General features: G+C 46.5%; 1 protein-coding gene across 1 annotated transcript in view; it reads left to right on the top strand.

The window, feature by feature from the left end:
• LOC148038980 (argininosuccinate synthase, chloroplastic-like) overlaps nucleotides 1-21,982 on the top strand; it is a 132,284-nt gene extending 110,302 nt beyond the window's left edge. The window contains exon 9 of the mRNA XM_087674838.1: nucleotides 21,079-21,982. Coding sequence (XP_087530964.1) covers nucleotides 21,079-21,634 — 556 coding nt within the window. The 3' untranslated portion in view covers nucleotides 21,635-21,982. The remainder of the gene's footprint in view (nucleotides 1-21,078) is intronic.
• The last annotated feature ends 355 nt before the right edge of the window (nucleotides 21,983-22,337 follow it).

Below are 22,337 nucleotides of genomic sequence, written 5' to 3'. Positions count from 1 at the left end.
TAATGGTGGTGTGGTGTGCAAACCGCCTGTGGAAACATCTTAGGATCTGAGCTGTCTAGTGGGGTTGTGCACAATGAGGATGCTACATGCTGTGAAATGCTCATGCAGTAGGTGTCACTTGGACAATGTTCTTCGTGTGAAAATTGTTCACTTGCCCAAGCGCCCTTTACAAAGATGATGGAAGTTGAAGACAAGTGCCGAGACCTGTAGAATACCAAGAAGGGTAGCAACTTCCTCTCAATCTTGGATGTTGATGTCGAAGGAGGAAGAGGAGCCAGATGTCGGTCTTCGTGTGGTGTCGAGAACCATGATGTGAGAAAGTAGTCTAATTGGAAGAACAATAGAGAAGTCATTGCTATGATAGTATTGAGAGAGATGCTGCACGATTCACCTCAGGAGGGGAAGCCTCCATACTAGGAGAAGAGTAAAACTCCTAGGATGATGAAACCATGAATGGAATGGCACACATCCCAAGTCTCCAGCCTAGGTAGAACTGATGCAAACCTACATATTAGCCCTACTTTGAAAACAAAACCCTGCAAAAGGGATGAAGATCTGCAAGCAATGAGGTTAGTAGTGAGATGCTCCAAACAGCAAAACAAAACTGAAATGAAAAGCTAATTGAAATAACAATGCAGTGATGCAAATGTATGTATGTATATGAGTAAAGCAACGAAAGACTTAAGAAGGAAAAATCTAAGGATAAAATCCTATGGGCTTGTCTCAATAGTCTAAAGACCTAAGAGTGCAGAGATGGAGATAATCTAAGGATATCGCCACCATTGCGTATGCCCACTAGCAGGGCTCTACTAATGAAATGCTTGATGAGGTGGTGGGATAGTTGTAGATGGAGGTGGATGTGAAGTGGATTCGTAAAGAGCAATGGAATTGGTGCTTACAGACCAATGAATCAACCTCTCAAGAGTAGAGAAGGATGATTGTTGAGGCTATCTGTGTGCCATATATCCATTAGTTGATGGGGCCGAAGGGGCAGCAGTGGGAGGCATAGTCTCATTGGGCTGACCGACAGGACTGAAGGTAGTTGGAGTGGTCTGCTGAGGTTTCTTAGGTGGAAGAGTTTGGGCCTTGGTACGACACTCCTAGTCCACATGGCTCGATCTTTTGCAGTGTGTGCAAATCCTATTTTTCTTAGGGAGTTGTTGCCAGATGGGTTTTCTGAATGTGCTAGGAGCAGAAAGGAGGTTTCAACTCCTAGTGTGGAGGATGTGGATGTGGAGTGTAATCCAAGGTTTTGAAATGAGGAAGAGAGGAAGTCAAGGTGTGGGCTAGAAGAGGGTATAAAGAAATACTCTAACATTGAAACACAAATAACAATCGTACGACAAAGCACAGGCTGACAAAAGAACTCAGTTAGGGTTAGGGTAACTCAAAGAGAATGAACACAGAAAATAATTGAAGTGATATAACTGTTGATTATACAATGCTCATATAGCAAACACACTATGCAGTGAATGAATACTGAACCTCAAACTCCTGTATAATGAGCTGGAGAGTGTGTTGTACTCCGAACGGATCTCGAATCATAGCAAGGCAGCCTGTGGATTTTGAACACTAGCAAACACAGCAGTGAGAAGCTGAATCTGATTTAGATAGCAGTGAGGAGAGAGAAAGACTAAAAACGTAGGCTCTAGAAGAGAGAAAGACTAAAAACGCAGGCAGGACAGTCTGCAAGAGAGAGAAAATTGCCAAACGCAGGCTCGACAGCTTGCAAAAGCTGGGCGACAGTTGGAGGAGAGAGAAAAGTGCCAAACGAAGGCTGCAGATGATGTGGCAGGTAGTACGACAACTGGTCTGTGCAGGAATAGCAGTCGCCTGACTGGAATCAGCTCCAAACTGCAAGAAGAGGGCTGGAAATTAGACACCAACTGATGTAGACAGCAATGGCTATGACTTTGAAATTAAGTTCAAACCTGGTAAAGAAAATGTAGTAGCAGAAACTCTAGCTATAATGGTATCAATGCCAACGAATCCTATAATCAAGTTGACTAAGGATGAAGCAAATAAGGACCCAGACTATCAGCAATTGTTTTGGGAAGTCCAGAATAAGGAACAAGATCCCAAATTCAAGACTAAGTTCTGTTGAGATGTCCTCCGCGAATAGGGTGTGGGCAGCAAGTTAAAATACTTGAAATCTGCAAAAATGAGATTGAGAGCTAAATGGAGGGCAACATACGTATTTATAGAAAGTTTGGGCCCTTCCAAGTGAGTTTGTGCTTATGGGACATAGAAACTCTCTAGGATCGCGTTTCTTTTAAATAAACAAGGTTTCTTAATTAATTAAGCAAGTTTTGGGTCTGTTTAGGTAAAGCTAATGTATTTTAGTTCAACAAAGGGTGGGATGGGAGGGATTTGAGAAGAGTGGTTTACATGCTTAAGTGAAACGGAAGATGTAGATATACTTGATGAAGATGTCTGCTTCAAGAGCTCCCTCTATTGAAGTTTGCATATAGAAAATCATCCGGATCGTGTACACCAAAGGGAGAAACAAGAGAGGGTTTTGATTCATAGGACTCAAAGGGGCTATACGAACTTGACATTGGGCTTGGTTGAGATGATGAAGTTGGGTTCTCCATGATCGGAGAGGTGACCAACCCTAAGGAGCTACGGAGCTCTACCCTGAGACCTACGGACCGCTTATTGATTAAGCGTTTCAAGCCGAGCGGCCATGGCTACCTCTCACATAGCCGACGCGCAATGTCTACCTTACGGGTGTAATGAGCTTACCTTGATGCTCGATCGAGTTCCCTCCTCTCTCTTGCACTCCGGTAGCTCCATGATCCTTGCGGCAAGCTCAAGCAACCTCAAGTCCTCTCCGTCAAGCTCCATCCTCTATAGCCGCGCAAGAGAAGAGAAGAGAAGGGAAGAAGAGAAGATGAAGAGAGAAGATGGGGAGCTTCTTCTCCACGATCTCTCACTCTCACACACTCACTCCCTCACTCCCTCACACTCCCTCAATCCCTCACTCAAGCACAAGCAAGAAGGCAAGATACAAGAGAAGAAGAAGAAGAAGCTTTGGCCACACACAAGAATGAGCTTCTCATTCACTTTTGAACTTTATATACATGCTCTACTTTTTGGGCGGTCATCCCCACTTTTTACATGGCCGGCCATTAGCCTAGGCCCTCTTTTCCTATTTCCCACCGTTCTAACTTATCCCATTCCCAACTAGTGCATACAATTTGCACAGGAGTGAGCCAGGCTCTTTTACAAGGATTTGGGAGCACTTTCACAATTAATGGTGCGCTTTTACTATTTTCTTTTCTCGAAGCGACATTGAGGCCTTCTAGAGAGGTCGTCATTCAAAAATTTCAGGGTCTAACTTGCATCCGAGGCGCCTTTTCCTTCCTTTGTCCTGTGCCCTTTTGGTTATCTCATTTTTCCATTTTCCCGCTCCTCTGCTCCATTTTCTGCTCCTCTGTATTGCGGTAAACATTATTCCTCTCCTAGCTGAGTGCCAGTCCCATGGTGCTGTGGTGGGGAGTAGTGGGGTAGTTGAGGTTGTTGCTAAGTGGAACTGGTGGGTAGATGACCACAATCAAAAGGTGTTGTTGTGAATGTGAGGTGATGGAGTTTGATTAACGATGACCGGGAGAGATTTCGAGGTGCTTTAGACTTCATGAAGATGCTCGGCATTTCTCACACAGTTGTACCTCCCATTCTGCGACGGCTCACAATGGTTTTGCATGGGCATCTCTAATCATTTGGAGAATATGCGGTTCCAAAATCTATGCCAATGGTAGGTCCATCACTGAGTTTTCCTTCTGCTTGATTTGGTTCAGCCATGGTAGCCATCAATAGGCAGATGGTCGGCTACATCAAGCATGTTGGTCCATCCAACCATCGAAATATGCAAAAGCTCCTGAAGCTGCTGTAGTGGTGTCCTCTTAGACTCAGGGGAAAATTGTTGATTATTAGCGGATGTCGTGGATGATCTTCTTTAGCTGGGTAGCCTTTCACTGAGTCACGATGATAGCCTATAAGAGAAAGTTGTGCACTCCCTAAGGGATGTGTCTGTCTCACTGTGTGGTGTAAGTGCATGTGTAGTGGAACTGGGAGATGGGTCTAACCTTGGGTAAGCCCTTGGTAATGTCCCACACTTGAGGACCCAGTTCGTGTGTTGTTGAAGGTGCAGTGCGAAACTTAGGGCGACAAGTCTAGAAGTCCTACCCTTGATGTGCCCTAAGCGTGAAGTGGGGGAGGGGCTAGGTGTGAACCCTAGGTGTAGTGAGTGAAGTGAGCCCTCGTGCTTCTTTTTTTTTTTTTTTTGGGAATAATTGCATACAGGGAAGATGTCCTGGCTAATGGCTATCACCTTCAGCCGGATTACGAGGTGGTCGCAAGCATTGGGATAGGAATGCGCGACTTTGTAGATATTCTTTAATACTGGCCCGGGCCTTCAGAGGTGTGGATGACAAGAAAGGATGATTGCACCTCGTGAAGCGGGTATCACTTATATCCTCTAAGATTTCTAGGCAAAAGGAGGGAAGCAGGGTTGCCCTCATCTTTAGTCTAGTCATGGCTCTACTATCTATTCCTAGGAAGATGTCAAAAAAGAGTGGAGGGAGGTGGGCTTCCTCGGCTGTGGGTCTCTGCATTAGTAAGAACTTTATAAGCCTAAGATAATTACAGGTAGTTAAGAAGGCTGGATCTGGGCAAGAAGAAAAATCCGCGAGGAAGCGGTTGATAGATGGGAGGAGATCCTCTAACCTAAAGACTAGGCATTCCTCGGGGCTCCGGGCATTAACGTTATATATCTTAGGAAAGTCAAAATCCCCATGAATGTCTCGATCATAGTCAACTCCATGCCTACGGGGGTAGGGCATGTAGATGGGGTCGTTGCGTTCTTCAGGGAGTGAGCTGCAGAAGGCGGTCCATGCGTAAAAATTGGTATCCCAAATCCTCCTCGGCCACTTCGGTTGTGTCTCGTAGCCTTGGACGGTTTTGGGAACCCTATTTACCTTGTCTTGCCAGTAGTCTGCAGGCTCTTGCCTCCATCTGGTTATTACGAGGCTTCTTTCCTCTATCAATGTGTTTGCAAGATCATTAGCTAGATCCTTGATCTTGGCTAGAATGCCTAGAGGCAACGCATGGTCCAGAGAGCGTGGATAAGCAAATGAAAGTTCAAATGGCCTCATCTGGAACTCCCGTTCATGCCATATGATCAATTCTTGAGGCCAATCGATAGGATGGGGATCCCCCCATAGTGGCACAGGCTCTTCAGGGAATTGTCTTAGCAGTGATCGTGCTCTGCGTTGGGCTTTCTCTGCTAGTTCCTATCTTCTTCTTCTGGCTGCCACAATGCGCTCGGGCATATGGACATCTTCGGGCTCTTCAGGTGGGAGGTTTGGTAGAGGCGGACTGGGCATTCTTTGTTGCTATTCTTCAGCATCCTGCCCAAAGTCCGGACCCTCTTCGACATGCTGCTCGGCAACTGATGGGAGCGCTTGTGGTGGTGGCGGTGGCTGCTCATGCTCTTCGAACCCAAGTTCCTTAAGCTCAACAGTGGAGAGGCCAGCACGGCGTAGGTAGTGAAATTGTTGCTCTTTTGTGATTCCTGTGCCTGTTGGAAGCTCTTGTTCTTGAAGGCTATACTTTAGTGCTCGGGTGGTCAGTTCTAGCTTCCTTCTTACCTTCTCCACTAAATCATTGCCCTCCGCTTGGGTGACATGTAGTACTGTGCTGAGGAAGGCTTGACTTTGTGCGTTGGCGCATACATCAGCAGCTTCTGCCCTGGACTCGGCAAGCACTCTCTCGCACTCAGCCATTGCCAAGCGTTCTGTTAAGTTCCTAACTCTTTCAAAGTTGTTTCTGTCCCACTCGCTGGCTCTCTCGTCCATCTTCTTTCTTCCCTCCTCCAGCTCACTTGCCAAGGTTGTCACAACTTGCTGTTGCTCATTTGTTAAGAACCAGAGTTGGTTCCTTTCCCTAGATTTTCGAGCCAGCTGTTCTTCAACAATTTCTTTTGCTTGATTTGTAATGCTGAATCTTTTTTCTGCCTCGGCAAATAGCTCTGACTTTTCTTGCACAAGCTGCTCGTGGCTTTGGATCTCTGCGAAGTGCAATCTTTTTTGGGTGAAGGCCATGGCCATGAGGGCCTCTATGTCTCCCTTAGCAATCTCCAATGCATCTTGCAGGCGTTGTGCGTCATTCTGCAGCCTTTGTGCTTCTGCTGTGGAAACTCCTGGCCTTTCCCGTTCTAGGAACTCTATCTCTCTCTCCAATCTGTCTTGTTCTTCAAGTTCACACCATAGCCGAAAAGCTATGGCATCCTCTTGTCACTCACTTGGCTCGCCCTCCTGAGCTTCTATTTGTCCGTATCTTTCCAGCTTGGTAGTTCGTTGTTCCAAGTCAACATACTGCTACACTAGTAATTTTAGGCTCCGCTGTTCTGCCACCAGGTTTTGCTCTTCATTTTCCAGCCTTTGTCTTAGGCGACTCTCATTGTCCTGGGCTTCCTTGGTCTTTGCTTCCAGCTGATCTTGTAGCGCTTTCATCTCCCTTCTTCAGTTGGCTCCTTGCTTTGAAACTTCTAGCCTTAAGGTTGCCGAAGTTTCCTTTTCTTTCTCCAACTCCACCAGGGCCACCTTCTTTTATTCTTTTGCCTTGTCCAATTGTGTTAGAAGCTCAGCCACATAAGCGTCATAGTCAGCACCAGATTGCATGGAAGTGGGTGCTGTAGTGGTTGATGCCTCTAGCTTCTGTCGTTTTGGATCTTTCTTGGACTCGGCATCTGCGACAGCGAGCCTTTTTGCTCCGGCTTCCGGTACAATCTCAGCCACTTTACTGACAAGTAGTTGCATCATGCTCATCAGTTGGGCCGTGTCTAGAGAGGGCGTGGATTGCGGGGTGGTTGGGGTTGTAGTGTCGGTTGGTACTGGCACGAAAGAGGAAGGCAGGGGATGCAGCAGGGACTTGCCCTTGCCTACAACCCCTGGGGCCGCTTCCACACTGCCACTTGCTTCAGCCTCATGGCGGGGACTTAAAGGGTTGATCTCTCCTCCCCCATGGGTTTCTTCGACAGATCTACGAGTGGCCTCTGCCAACTCAGCAAGTTCTTTCATTCTTAGCTCGTCGTCTTCCTCCTCTGCCCTTCTTTGCCTCTCTTCTTTTGCCCTCTTTGATTCTTCTCTAATTCTTTTGAGTTCTTCCTTTTCTTTTTTCCTTCGTTCCTCCTCCACCCTCCTTGACTCTCTTTGAGTCCTCTTCATCTCGGCTCTTTCTTCTCTGCTCAGTTTTTTTTCCTCCTTCTGGCTCTTGTCAGTCTTCTTTTGCTTCCGTGGTTTAGCCACTTAAGTGGGTGGTACTTGCGGCTCTCCTTTGTCGCTTATTGTGTTTTCACTCGAGCCTTCTTCCTCGCGGTGAGGTGAGCTTTGGTGCATAGCTTGCTCTTCATCTACACCGGCATCCTTGATAGCCTCATCGATGATTGCCGTCAGGACACCGCAATACGTGATTGTAGAGGCTTTTGAGGTAGGCTTTTTTCTTGCGGATCGTGCAGTAGAGGCAGGAGACTTCCCACCTGTTGATGCTGCGGTTGGAGCCAGGAGCGTGGCTGAACTCTTGATAGTTTTCTACACAAAGCCGTTCCAATCCACCTCCTCTAGAACTCCTGCAATGATGCTTTCTAGCAATGGCACCCCGATTTTGTTCATTAAAGCATTGTATCTGTGTCTTGAGAAAAGGGCGTGGACCATTTTAGCTTGCATCCTTGTTGCGGGGTCTGGAATATCAACCAAATTGATTCCATCCATCTCTTTTTGGGCGTCTCTCCTTCTTGAACAAAAGCCCCAGGGCTTTCTTGACAATGGCTGCATTAAGGGGCACTTGCACCCTTCTTTCCTAGTCAGCAGTCCTTACTGTGACCGTGCCACAGCTCCTACCTTAATCAAAGCTCCTTAAGAAGTCAGCGCACATGCTGTAATCTACAGCCTGTCCGACCTTTTCCACGTATTTTCGGAGGTTGCATTTGTCCACCAACTCCTTCACCGCCGGCTCTTCCAGGATGGCTTCGTCTAAATTCATGGTATGTTTGAACGTGAATTGGCTAAATCCACGTGTCTCAACATTGATTCCATACTTTGTTAGCTCTTCTTCAGTGAATGGAAGTTTACCCTGTCTTGCCATGGTAGGTGCCTGTCATTACACCATGCCAATATTAGCGTTATGAATTGAATCATCACTAACAAAAACCCAAAAAAGAATGCGTGTGACAATTTGCTGTGCTGCTTCAGAGACATGAAACTTGGAAATAATTCAAAAGCAACATTGATTTTTTTCTTGCATTCTTTCCTATTTGAATTCTTTTGATCATTTTCATCCATTATACATCTTGCTACATCACTTGGCTCTCACTTTGCTCCCCCCCTTTTCCTTAAGTTTTAAAGGAATCCTTCCTAGGATTAGCAAGGGAAGGAGGGCTTGCATGGACTTTGTGGGGCGAGTTACTTGGCCAACAGCCAAGTATAGAGGTTAGGGTTATATTCAAGTTGGGCATGACGATCAAGTTCGCATGGTCGTATGGAAGCTTGGGTGATATAGATCAAAACATCATGAAAGATGTCCCCAGAGTTGAGGCGGCTAGCAACGTACAGTTCCTCTTCCGTAAGGAATTGGTCAATGTAAGGGTGGGCTAACACATGGTCATCTAAGTGTATGTTGCGTGTAATTGCCAAACCCTAAACGAAAGAGGTACCACATAAGTAGGGTCGTGTTTAATTGTTTTGATTGCCCTTCTTTGCTTGGCATTGGTCATGATGCGGTAGCGTTTTTTCTCCCATTGGAGTCGCAAGGCATACCATAGTTGTAAGAACGAAGAATCAGAGCTGGCAAGCTGCGTGAGCTCCTCCAGTTCTTGTTCAGGTGTTGAGCGAATATGCTTGCGGTATGAGGTAATTAGTCTTTTGAGAATGGCTTGCTCCTTTGAGATTTCTCCATTAGCAATTAATTCGGCGGCAATTTTGGGAAATTTGACGGCCATAAATTCGTAGTCTTTCCAAGTGCATGGCAACGCACGAACATCAAAAGCAAGGGGTTCATCGGGAAGTCTTAAGTCAAGACTCAGCTCTCCTAGCGAATGTGGTGAATGTGTTATCTAACTTCTTGATGCATGTCACTACGTCATCTCCTGAGGTCTCAGCAAGATCCTTGGCCATTGAAAGGAAAGATCGTCTTTCATACGAAGACCTAAGACCTCGTGGTGGTGATGATGCAATTGGGCTGGACCGTGATGACTCCATTGATGGCGTCACTGATGGGACTTTGCACTTAGGAGCACTTTGAGATGCTGCAGGGGGCTCTAGTGGCATCAGAGGTGTTCTGCATTCTACCTGAGCCGGCATGGGGGTGCTTGCCTTCTCTGACTTGGATAATTCTGGGGCATCTAGCTTTGGACGATAAGTAAGTTGGTATTCATTAATCACAACCGGTGCTGGTCCAGCTTGCTTTGCAGCATGGGTTCCGTATGTGCAAGCCTCTCTAGCTGGAGTGAGGTTGCTTAGAGTTGAGTTTCTTGAATGTCCACTCTTAGGCACCCATATCCAGGGGTTGCCCTCATAATATCCTTGTGCTCGCAAGAGATCTTTGGGGATCCATCGCGGCATGGTAGTGCGTCTATGTTGATAGCATCTGAGCTGCCTCTTAGGTTGTGACTGATAGTTTTTGCGTTTAGAAACACGTTTCTGCGGTTTACAAGGAGGTGACCCTTGTCGTTTTGGTGCCCATATGAGCGTGGACTCCTTGGCCTTGTGAATGGCCTTGGTGGGCTTGGTTCAAGCAGTTTGAGCATGGGGTGAGATATCAGAGCCCTTCTCTCTAGGCTTGGTCATAGGCGTGGTGGTAGGGGTCTCTATCGGTGGCTTTGCAATTGTAGAAGGCTCAAGATAACCCTTGCTGAAAGTAGTCACTATGCGCACATTGCCTATAGCAAGATGGATGCGATCTAGGTTATAGTCCACATTGCAGTTCGTCTGCTTTTTAAAAGTGCGACCTAGTAGTGACTTATTACCGGCCCCTTTAGTGTTTGGCAACACATAAAAGAAGATTGGTATACTTTCAGACTCGATAGAGACAGTCACTTTGTATTTTCCTAAGAGTGAGTAAGTGTTGCCTCCAAATGGACTGAGTTTAGCATTTGTAGGCTGTAATTTAGGTTGACCAATGCGTGTCCAATGGTCATGCACCAAGATATTGTAGTCGGCACCTTCGTCGATCAATGCATCAAAAGAATGCGTCTGTTCTGCAGTGACCGTGATTCGTAGGTAGGTGGGTGCCACTGCTTCTTCATCTTGATCTGTCAGTTCGGTAATAGTGGCCACACAGACGTTGACAGGGGCTTCAAGTATAGGTGGCTCGTGCAATGGATGGGAAGGAGGATAGTACTTTTTCATGCGACTGCCATTGAAGAAGTCTATTCCTTCACCTTTGAGCGTCTCCAATTCAACATTGCGTGGTCTACTAATTGTACGTACTCGGAAAGGTCCTAGTCCTCGAAATTTCTAAGGGTAGAATGGCCTCCGTTCCATAAGTCAGCCTAAAGGGCGTCTGTCCTACAGCCGTTTTATAAGCTGTACGATAGGCCCACAAGGCCGCCATTAATTTGTTATCCCAGTCACTTCGTGATGTGGATACTCTTTTAGTAAGCACGTTGACTAGGATTTTATTCGTGGATTCCGCTTGGCCATTTGCTTGAGGGTAGTAGGGCGATGACCTTCTATGAATGATTAGGAAGGTCGAGAGGAGGTGGAATATCACTTCATTAATGAAGTGCGTGCCCTGATCACTTACTAGTTCAATTGGACAACCAAAACGTGAAAGGACCTGCTCCCACAAGAACTTCGCAGTGGTTCTAGCATCGTTTTTCCTAGTGGCTCTTGCCTCTGCCCACTTCGTCAGGTAATCAGTTGCCACAATGATGTAGCATTCCTGGGAGTACTGTGCCGCAGGACTGATAGGTCCAATGAAGTCAATTTCCCATTTTTCGAATCTTGCGCACAGGCACCTTAGTCCTCTGGCACTCATTGTAGTGTTTTACAAATTTAGCAGCATCACGGAATAGGGTGGGCCACTATAGTTGGGATTGTAGCACCTTACGGGCTGTTGTATCCCCACTAAAGTGTCCTCGAGCTATTCCACCATGCGCTTCTCTCAATACATCGTGCATCTCGTGCTCACACACACATCTACGCAACAAAATGTCTTGTCCTAGCCTATAGAGTTGGCCGGCGATCAGTTGGTATGGTTGGATCTTTAAGATAAGTCTCCTTAGCCTGGCTTTGTCAATAGGTCTCTCAGGTAGACCGTTCTCTAGCACTTGAACTATATCATCGGCCCAATATGGCGTCAGATCGGCCCTAAACAAGTCTCTTTCGCTAGACAAGCCAAAGAGATGAGCGTCCGGTAGGTCGTCAGGTATGCCTTGTCCAGCAGCTTCTCCTGTGGGTATATGGGACATGTGGTCAGCCATGTGATGCTTTCCCTTACGTATAACCACAGAAAAATCAAATTCCAACAAGAGAAGTAGCCATCTAGCTATGCGACCTGTAGCGCACGGCTTATTCATGAGATAAAGCAAGGCTTGATGGTCAACGAAAAAGACAAAGGGGGTGGCCAACAAATAATGCCTAAATTTCTTTACAGCAAACACCATGGCTAAACCTTCCCTTTCTGTAGTGGAATAGTTCATCTGCGTTTGAGTGAGCTACCTGCTGGCAAAACTCACGGGGTAATCTAGGTTATGCTCAGCAGGCTGGCATAGAACAACTCCAATAGCAAACTTAGAGGCATCTATGTGTACATGGAATGTTATGCTCCAGTCTGGGGCTCGTAAGATTGGTGTAGTGGTGAGAGCCTTCTTCAAGTCTTCATATGCACGCTGGCATTCCTTAATCCACTTGAATACGATCAGCAACTTGTACAATGGTCTAGCAATCAGTGCGTAATTCAGTATAAAGGGTCGATAGTATCGCGTATGGCCTAAGAAACACTGAACGCCCTTGTAGTTAATGGGTGCTGGTAGGTCGACAATGATCCTGACTTTTGAGAAGTCGGTGGCAATGCCATTCCTTGACACTACGTGCCCTAGGATACATCCGTGCTTGACCCAGAACTAGCACTTTAAGGGGTTCAACGAGAGGTTGTATAACTGACACCGTTCAAAGACAGCTCTCAACTTTTCTAAGTGTTCGGCCCAACTAGAGTGTATGCATAAGTCGTCTACGAACACCTCTAGCTCGCGTCTAAGCATATCCTTGAAGATGGTGCACATTAATCGTTGAAAGGTCGCAGGCGCATTCATTAGCTCAAAGGGCATAACGATGTAGGCGAATACACCCCACTCCGTGGCGAAGGCAGTCTTGTGCCTGTCGTCAGGGTGCACTTGCACTTGATTGTAGCCAGAGAAGCCATCCAGGAAGCTGTAGGCTTCTTTGCCTACTACCCTCTCTAGCATGTGTTCGGTATACAGTAAGGGGTAGTTGTCCCTCTTCATAGCGGCGTTAACTTTCTTGTAATTCACGCACACTCGAATTTTACCATTCTTTTTCATAACAATCACTATAGGTGATACCTAATCCGTGTGCTCAATCTTATATATAAATCTCACCTTTATGAGCTTGTCGATTTCCTCCTTCACTGTATGGGCGTGTTTGGGATTCATAGGGTAAGGTCATTGCTTTGTTGGCAACGCATCTGGAACCATTGGGATGCTATGGGTCACAATCCTAGGATCGACTCCTTTAAGTTTCTCCAAGGACCATGCAAACACGTCAATATACTCTCGTAGGAGAGCGACAAGTTTAGCCTCCTCATCCTTGGTCAACTCGTTAGCAATGAACACAGTTCGAGGCTTCTCGCCTTTCCTTGCCAAGTTGACTTCCTTGACCTTGGCGGGTCCCTCAATTGGCTCACTGGTTTGCCCTTGTCCCTCAATTACCACTCTATCACCCCTCTTAAACTTCGTGAAGCGTTTGAAGAGATCCTGCGGCTTCTTTTGCCTCTCTGCTTCTAAGTTCTTAGTTCGCTTCCTGGCCTCCTCCTTTAGCCGTCTGTGCCTTAGGTGGACTGGCAAGTCTCCTTTGGTGCGTCTGACCTTAGAGGGTTGGGGTATTTCGGGATCACTCTCCGTACGGACTTCTGACTCCGAATTAAACTCACATTCCTCGCTTGAGGAAGGAGTTTCGCCGGGGGGTCGTAATTCAGTAGGTGTATCCGTCTTAAGCACTAGAACTACCAATGGTTGTGCCACTCCTGCCTGCTCGTAATCCATGGCTCCTATGTGCTCCAACCAGGATCTATCGCACTTTATCCGCATGACTCCTCTTTCATTCCAGCCTGCCCTTTCCATTCTAGGCCTAGAGTCTGCCTTGATCTGTTCGATTGCTCTCCCTTCAGTGTCATATTCTATCGTGTCTAACTCTTCTTTACTCGTCTCCAATAGAGCAGCAGTCCTCGTACTCCTCATCATCAGAGTCTTGCTCCTCCGACTGCTCGTCATCCCCCAAGCTTTCCTCTCCAATCTCCTTTTTATCAGTGACTAAAGCCCAATTGTACAACAGGTTAAGATCGTGAATTTTGGTCCATTTCCACTAAGGCTTAGCCAAAAGATCACTTAGGAGTTTTAGATTGGCAGCCATGTTGCCTTTCAATTTATCGGTAATTTACTCTATGATTCCCTGAAGCTCGAGCTTGTTAGCGGGGATATGGAACGAGACCGGTTTCCTTGGGTTACGTGAGCTTCCTGCCATCATGCAGAGTGGCACGATAGGCTCCCTTGCTGGCATGCTTGGGGATTCAGCAGCTTGCCTATATAGCTCTTCCTCATTTGAGAACGGTAGGTCAACGGTTGCCAAGACGTGCATCCAATCCTGCTCGTCCTCAGGGCAAGGGATGTACTTGGTCAATGACCCATAGGGTTTGCTTGCTTGTGCATCACCCTTTAGTATGGTTGAGATAGCATCAAGGTCGGCTGGGGTAGTCTTCCAGGTATCCATCTCAACCCTTACCGCTTCTGTTCTGTTCCCCAAGAAGATGAGATTGTTACCCCAATCTTCAATAACTCGCATGTTCCTCATCCAGGGTCGGCCTAGCAGTATGCCATAGTCCACTCCCTTTATGACAATGAAGTTCACGGAAAACTGCACCCCTGCGACTTTCACTGGCCAGTTCTTTAGGACCTCGAATGGTTTGACCTTCATTTCGTTGGCCAATGTGACATTGAACCTAGCCGTTTCCACAGGTGGGTTTCCCTAGGCCTGTAGAATTGCGTTGCTTAAGACACCAACACCGGCACCTGTGTCTACGATTCCTTTTCGTGTTGCATCCCCCAAGGCTAAGATAGGTAAGACTGCATGCATCTCAGTGCCTTCCCAAAAAGCATTGACTTGCAGTGACCTTGGAACTGAGTGTAGTATTAGGTTTGGAATCTGCGTGACTGCGTCCTGCTCTTGCGAGTCAGCGGCAGTATGCTCTTCTTTTCCCCCCCACCCAATACTTTAATTCTTGCCATAAGGAAGGGTGTTTCCGAGGCAGATATCCTAGGCTCACGGTTACTGGAGTGGTTACTAAAGTGGTAAGGAGGTTGCTGGGTGGTTGCCTTCCTCCTTGGTCAGCACTCTTTTGCCATATGTCTTGGTTAGCTTGCTGACATGCTTCTTCCTGGTCTTGTCTCTGTGGCATTTCATGTGGTGTGGGTGCATTCTCCGATTGGGGTCGCGACGGTGAAACGGGTGTACTCGCACTAGAGAGGTCTTCAATTTGGTATTCCAGTATGGGCTCTACGTCCTTAAGGTGTTCCTGGGCGTCCTTGACCCACTCTTTGACTTTGGCTATAGCCTCGAGTTGCCATTTGGGGTGGGGGTATTCCCCTACCTTGGCACTCCCTAGTTCTTCTGTCTTAGGAGCTGAGGTCTTTGCCTCTGCATCAGTGACTCTCTTTCCTATCACTAGCGTTGTAGCTTCCTCAGTCTTAAGGGTAATCCTTGCGTCTGTTCTCTTTCTCCTTCTCCTTCGGATTTTCTTTCCTAACGAGGCTGCATCCAGGTTACTTGGCCCAGGCAATGAGATGCCTGTTTGTTTTGTCTGTGCTCACGTCATGACATGTAGTGGGATGGGCGTATCCTCACTGCCAAAGGTCTCCACACCGAACAACCCCAAGGGTACTGAGGGTACGTTGGTAGAAGTAGTTGATGGCTTCCGTCTAGGACAGTCAGGAAATAGATATGTGATTCCACACTCGGTGCATCGAAGGTCAGCTTTGTCCTTGTTTGCCTGTTCCCTTTCCGGGCAGCGTGATGAAATATGGCTTGGATTACCGCAAGTCCAGCATGAGATTGGATCTTGGCTCGGTTCTTCAAAGCCTCTGCCTCTTCCTCTATCTAGCGCCATCACCGGTACTGGTCGGTAGTCCATCAGGAGTGGATTGCCTTCCTCATCATAGGATATGTATGGGTTCACGTAGGTCTTCTCTTCACTAGGTTCTTCCATACAGTGAACAGGAGCGGTACTCAGTGGATGGGTTACATAGGGCCCTGGTGGTCTGGGTATGCCTGTTGGGTTCATCTCTAGCCTAGGAATGGCCAGTCTTGCATCATTTGGTGCTGGAAGCGCCAACTGGGCTCCCCTGCCAAAGAGGTTAGGTGGCCTATTGTCTAAGTATGGAGGGTTGTATTGCTGCGCATATGGGAATCTCCTTGGCAATCTGCAATGTAATTTCGCATATGGAAATCTCCTTGGCAATCTACAATGTAATGCGTCATGACGGAACCTACCGTAGTTCGAGCACGGCCTAGATCTAGGATCTTGGCACTCGGTTGGGAGGTGGTTACCACCACAGTGTATACACTGCACATGCGAGCGCACAGGCTTCCTCATTTGGTCTTGCAATCGTGTAAGCTCCATTCTCACCTTAGCTAGCTCCTGGCCTTGGTCAACACTCTTTCCCTCATCCCGTATACTAGAGTTCTCTCTCTCTTCTAAAACTGTTGACCGCTCTGGAGCTCTTTGACTTGCACCTTCCCGATTGGTGTTCCTCATGCTTCGCTCCCTAAGCTGATCGTCCACCCTTATTGCCTCTTCAAAGACTCTAGCTAACACGCCTCGGTGTAGAGTGGCGTTACTAGCCAAAGCCTTATAGAGTTCCTCGCTTCAAATTCCATTTATAAATATGGTAGACACCGCCTTCTCGTTAGGTCGCTCATTTGCAGGGATCCTCTTAAAGAGGCTATGCACATGAGTGACATAGTCCCTTACGTCTTCCTTTTCCCTCTGACTGACATTCATCAATCGGACGATGAGATTATCAGAGTACCCTGCCTCAGAGAATCTCTTGATGAAGAGGTCCTTAAGACAGGCAAAGTTCGTGCGCTCAGCTGCATCTAGACTAGTGTACCAAATTCTCCCCTTATTACCTAAGCACAGCCTGAAGGCTTGAGAGCGTTGTGCAAGGTTGGTGAGACCATTTGCTTCGCAAAGTTGTTCAAATTGCTCCACAAAGCTATATGGGTTATTGCTAGGTTCATACTTGTCTAGCTGCTTTGCTACAATAGGGATCCTAGATTGCCCCTTTGCCCCTTGCGTAACCCCTAATCCCGAGAGTAATGCGGTGGCTAAGGCTGTTGCGTTCTACTCAGCGGACGTATTGTCCATGAGGCGCTTGGCTACGAGTTCACTCAACGATAAGTCAGCCTCTGCTGCTTGTTCTCTCTCTGCATTTGACATTGCTTTGGTCGCGCCAGCCAAGGCTAGCATATGCCGGGCCTCGTACATGTCTACATCTTGTTGGAGTTTCCTAGCCTTCTGCTCGTAGTTATAGGCAATTATGCTCTCTAGCGCCTTTCTAATTGCCTTTCTTTCCTCTTCTAGGCTTGCTACCACTTCCTCTACTGGTCTACCCTAAACTACCGTCCTAGTCAACAAGTCGTACTCATTGACTAACTCCTGCACTAAGACTGGGAATTCTCCGAAGTCCAGTTGGTCCTCTCCGTGTCCGCCTCGTGATCCTGACATTGCTCCCACTTCCAGCTCCACAAGGTCATCGATCAATTTGAGTAGCTCAGGCAACGTTCGTTTCTCTATGTTGTCGCCTTTTGGATCTTCGTGTCCACTTAGGGTCCTACTGATGGGGCTCTCGGGCACGCAACTATGTTTTGGGATCTTCTCCTAATGGTGGGTTCCTTGATGTTATTATATCTCCTGATGAGTTCCTTGTTATTGAAAGCAGTTGTCAATCTTATTCACAAGTTGTGCTTCGTGCTTTCTAGTGCTCAGTGTGAAAACATTTTTTTTTTTTCTTGTAGTGCACCTTTGGTGATAAAATCAAAAGTGAGGTGCGGATGCAGACAATGCTCAATGCAAATTCCACTCTTCCCTTTACGTTCGTAGCCTGGGGTCCAATGGTCCGATTGTGGCACTAGGACCAGTGGTCCGATTTTGGCACTGGGTCTAATTCTGGGACTAGGACAAGTGGTCCGATTTTGAGACTGGGTCCGATTCTGGGAGAATGTCAAGCTCACTCTCTTCTCACAAGGTAGAATGTCAAATGTTGTTTTTCCTGGTTCCTTGGGCCTCTTATTGCCCCATCCCAGCCTGTTGTAACCTCAGAAACTAATCCCTCACACTCTTCCATCCAGAAATTTGAATTTGTGCCCCTATTTTCCTGTTTCCGGCAGCAGCAAAACCCTTCTGTTTTCCTTTTTTTTCCTATCCTAATTTTAACCTAATGCAACAAAAATCAAAGCAGAGATGGAGATGGATGGTCCTACTCTAATATTCAACAACAAATCAAAATACTTACTTGTTCCATGAATTAAAAGCTCCTAAATCTCCTATCTCGAGCACCAGTTCGGGCTGCAAACCCTACTTCTATGCTCGATTCGATGCGCGCGGCACTCAAGGCTCGATTCCGTCTGTCCCGACAATGGAACCAAAATGGAGGAGAGCTACGGAGCTCTATCTCGAGACCGACGGACCGCTTATTGATCAAGCGTTTCAAGCCGAGCGGCCATGGCTACCTCTCACATAGCCGACGCGCAATGCCTACCTTACAAGTGTAATGAGCTTACCTTGATGCTCGATCGAGTTCCCTCCTCTCTCTTGCACTCCGGTAGCTCCACGATCCTTGCGGCAAGCTCAAGCAACCTCAAGCCCTCTCCGTCAAGCTCCATCATCCATAGCCGCGCGAGAGAAGGGAAGAGAAGGGAAGAAGAGAAGATGAAGAGAGAAGATGGGGAGCTTTTTCTTTACGATCCCTCACTCTCACACACTCACTCCCTCACTCCCTCACACTTTCTCAATCCCTCACTCAAGCACAAGTAAGAAGGCAAGATACAAGAGAAGTAGAAGAAGAAGCTTTGGCCACACACAAGAATGAGCTTCTCATTTACTTTTGAACTTTATATACATGCCCTACTTTTTGGGCAGCCATCCCCACTTTTTACATGGTCGGCCATTAGCCTAGGCCCTCTTTTCTTATTTCCCACCGTTCTAACTTATCCCATTCCCAACTAGTGCATACAATTTGCACAGGAGTGAGCCTGGCACTCTTTTACAAGGATTGGGGAGCACTTTCACAATTAATGGTACGCTTTTACTCTTTTTTTTTCTCGAGGCGACATTGAAGCCTTCTGGAGAGGTCGTCATTCAAAATTTTCAGGGTCTGACTTCCATCCGGGGCGCCTTTTCCTTCCTTTGTCCTGTGCCCTTTCGGTTATCTCCTTCTTCCATTTTCCCACTCCTCTGCTCCATTTTCCGCACCTCTGTGCTACGGTAAACAAAACCCACCAACCGGTCCAGATGGAGTAGCAAAGTTGGTAGAAGGGGTGTAAGTTGGACTATACGTGAGGCGCAAGTACTCTTGAAACTCCTCCTTTGACATGAGATTGAAATTTGGAACAGAAGAACCCAAACCAAGTGAAGGAGGTGGGGTCTTGTCTTTCTTACTAAGTCCATGCCTCCCCAGGGCCTCCAATGATGGAGAAGCTTGATAAGATATCATGGGATCTTGAGAAGAAGGTAATTAAGACAGTGTGATTCGGTTACGAGTCATTCATGTGCCTCACACAAAAACTAGCACCGCACAATATTGCCACGATAGTCTTTACAAGTGAAGAAAACTGTGGAGTAGCTTCTAGGGTTTGCACGGAGGAAACACAAAGTGTATGACCACGATAGAAACACAACGATATAGATATAGATGTGGAAAACTCAAACCCTAAAAGCAAAACTCAAAACTCAAACACAGAAACAAACATAGGCAAAAGGAGAGAGAAAGAACACAACTCTAAAGTGGATGAAAACTCTAAATGAATGAAAAGTATACAGAGTGCCCAAGGGCAGAGCAATAGTGTTGGAGAGTGACTTCCATCGAAGACGGATCCCAAGTACTGTAACCACCAGTCGGAGATGAGAGAGTGTTGAATAATGAAGGGCAGCAGGCTGGTCACCAAAATACAGCAATCGGAGTTTGAAATCTGGTAAACACAGCAGTGTACCATCAGAGAAGGCTGAAAACTGATCACACGAGGCAAAGAACTGTCAGCTGATAGCAAGATATGTGTTTGCTGATGTAGGCGGTTTGCTGGACAGCAAAAATGCAAGCATTGCAGCAGTCCCTTGGTGGGAGAGATAGCGGCAGCTTGTTGCTTGGCACCGGATGTTGCAAAGGTAGGCTGATCAGGTGCTATGAGGATAGAGCAGATGGAGACATCCAAATAGTAGGAGGATGGTTGAAAACAGGCTGCCTAGGGCTGGATAGTGATGGGCTGTTGTTGGTGATGGCTGGACGGCAAATGGTAAGTGGCTGATAGCTGGAATCTGCACGGTAGAGTGAGAAACCTGCACAAAAGGATGAGAACTAAATGGGGGCAGCCTGTCTATTTATCTATGTGGCTGGACCCTCCCATATTAGGGTTTCATTGAAACTCTCTCGAACTGCGCACCATTCTGCAGTTTTCATTAAATAAGCATGTTTTGGGGCTGTTTAAGAGGCTAATCAGCATGTAATGCATTTCTTAGCTCAATAGGTCTGTCATTAGAGCCCATGAGATGTGGTTGTTCACATAACAATTGTCTTTTTGATGTACTTTATTACTCTTCATAGAGTTCATTGTACTTTGTATTTACCTTGGGTTTTTTCCAATGTGTTCTTAACAGAATTCTCTTTTCCTAGGGAAGAAGGAAAAGAGGGGTGGCTCTATGTCCAAGGCAGCTGCAGTGATGGTGCTGTGTTCAGGGTTGCGGGTAGGATGAGTGGTGGGAGTCATCATGGCAGGGTCAAGGGAAGGTGGCAGGGAGGGAAAGACCATGGTAGTGTGGGGAGGAACCAGTGGAGTAGGGTGGCGGGGGATAGGAACCTGGGTGGTGCCTTCTGTCTTGTGTCAACAACCAGGGTGGCTTGTCAGTCAGCTTGTCAGGTTGGCTTGCATCAGCAATCAGGTCAGCTGATCAGGCTTCAGTTTGTGCCTAGGTTTGAAAAACTGTCTCTAGCTGCCTGTCCAGCTAAGAAAGGTCTAGATCCCCAAATCTGTGCAACCAACTCTCTTAAGATCATCATCGTGCAACAGGTGCTCTGGAATCCTGACACGAGGGTGGGGTCATCTGAATATCTTCCATAATAGATTCTCTGAATGAGGGACCCACACAAAGGGATGTTAAGGGCCTGATAAAGCTCCCCTCTTCAGCCAGTCTTTGGGGCATTTACTTTTGAGCCTTGATCCTCTTGTAATACTTTCAAATACATTTCAGAAATCTTTTGTTATAATATTTGTGAGACAGAAGTTCTAAATTGTATATTATTAGTTGTAATTTTTAAGGTGTAAAATGCAAGTAGAGAACTGTGTAATTTGTTTTTAGGTCTTGATTGGTTGAGGTAATAGGGGATGGGAAGAAGCAAAAGGGGGGGTAGGCACAGAGGGCAGGGGTGGGCAAGCCCAGAGGAGTGAGTTAGGCATGCCCAGAGGGAGGTATGTCGGTAGGGATGGAGGGAAGTTTAGGCCTTAGGGTTCTGTGCATGACTTCTTAGAAGCTTTTTGTAATTATTATGTCACAACAACGATTCTAACCTTACAGGTACATTCAAATTGGTATTGAAGCTGGAATCCCAGTGTCTGTGAATGGTTCTAGTTTGTCACCAGCCAAGCTTCTAGCTACATTGAATGAGATTGGAGGGCAGCATGGTATAGGGCGTGTGGATATGGTTGAAAACAGGTTGGTAGGCATGAAAAGTCGTGGTGTGTATGAAACGCCTGGTGGTACAATCCTCATGTCTGCTATACAGGAATTGGAGGCATTAACATTGGACAGGGAAACCATGCAACTTAAGGATACACTTTCTATCAAGTATGCCGAACTAGTTTATGCAGGTAGATGGTTTGATCCTCTTCGGGAGTCCTTAGACGCTTTCATGGAGAAGGTATCCTCCACATTGACTGGTTCTGTAACCTTGAAATTATTCAAAGGTTCATTGATTGTTACAAGCAGGAAGAGTCCTTTCAGCCTTTATCGAGAAGATATTTCTTCCTTTGAGGAAGGAAGTGGCATATACAATCAAGCAGATGCCGCAGGATTCATCAGGTTATATGGTTTGCCAACAAGGGTGCGAGCAATGCAACAGCATGGTTTGTGAAAATGCTTCTGGGTTGGAGTGAACAAGCAATGTTTTGGTATGCCAGGGCTTTGAAAAGCAACTGGTTTTGTTTGATGAGTCCAATCCCTTAAAAGACACCAGAACTGGTAATTATTTGGCTGAACAGACTTTGATAGATTCAATTCATTCTCACAAAAGGCCTCGTTTTCATAGAACTCGACATCATGATCTTGGAACTTTGAGGTTATTAAGAGGAAAGGATCTTGGGATGAGTGTTGTGGTGTACAAGATGATAGATGCTGTGAGCTTGATATAGATTATATGCAAGGACCAGTAAATATCCGAGTGCACTTCCTCTATAATTAAGGCTTTCATTGTTGCTTTGTCTATCAAGATGTCACTAGGCTAGAAGTTTTCAAATTGACACCTGAACATTTTGAGTCTGACTCTTTGATTGCATTTTGGTTCTTGCATTTCTATCAATCAATTGACCAAAAAGTCAGTGACCTGTTAACTTAATTCCTTGTAAAAAGCAAATAAAATGTCACAAGCAGTAGTCTAGAAACTACATCGTAAACATGCTTTCAAGATGGAGAACAAAGAGATCCCTGGGTATGCTTGCTGCTGTATCTTGGAACTCAAGAACCAAACATTTTGTAGGCGGAACATGAATCTAGGCAGGCCATAAATCAGATATGGAACGAAAGATAGTAGAATGTGGGGAATTTGAGTGTTTGAACTG

This window comes from Lygodium microphyllum, chromosome 3 (genome assembly GCF_053477565.2).
Source record: "Lygodium microphyllum isolate KBCC chromosome 3, Lygodium_microphyllum_v1.1.10, whole genome shotgun sequence".
Taxonomy (NCBI): domain Eukaryota; kingdom Viridiplantae; phylum Streptophyta; class Polypodiopsida; order Schizaeales; family Lygodiaceae; genus Lygodium; species Lygodium microphyllum.
The sequence above is the reverse complement of the archived record's forward strand: the minus strand, read 5'-3'. Positions and strand labels throughout refer to the sequence as shown.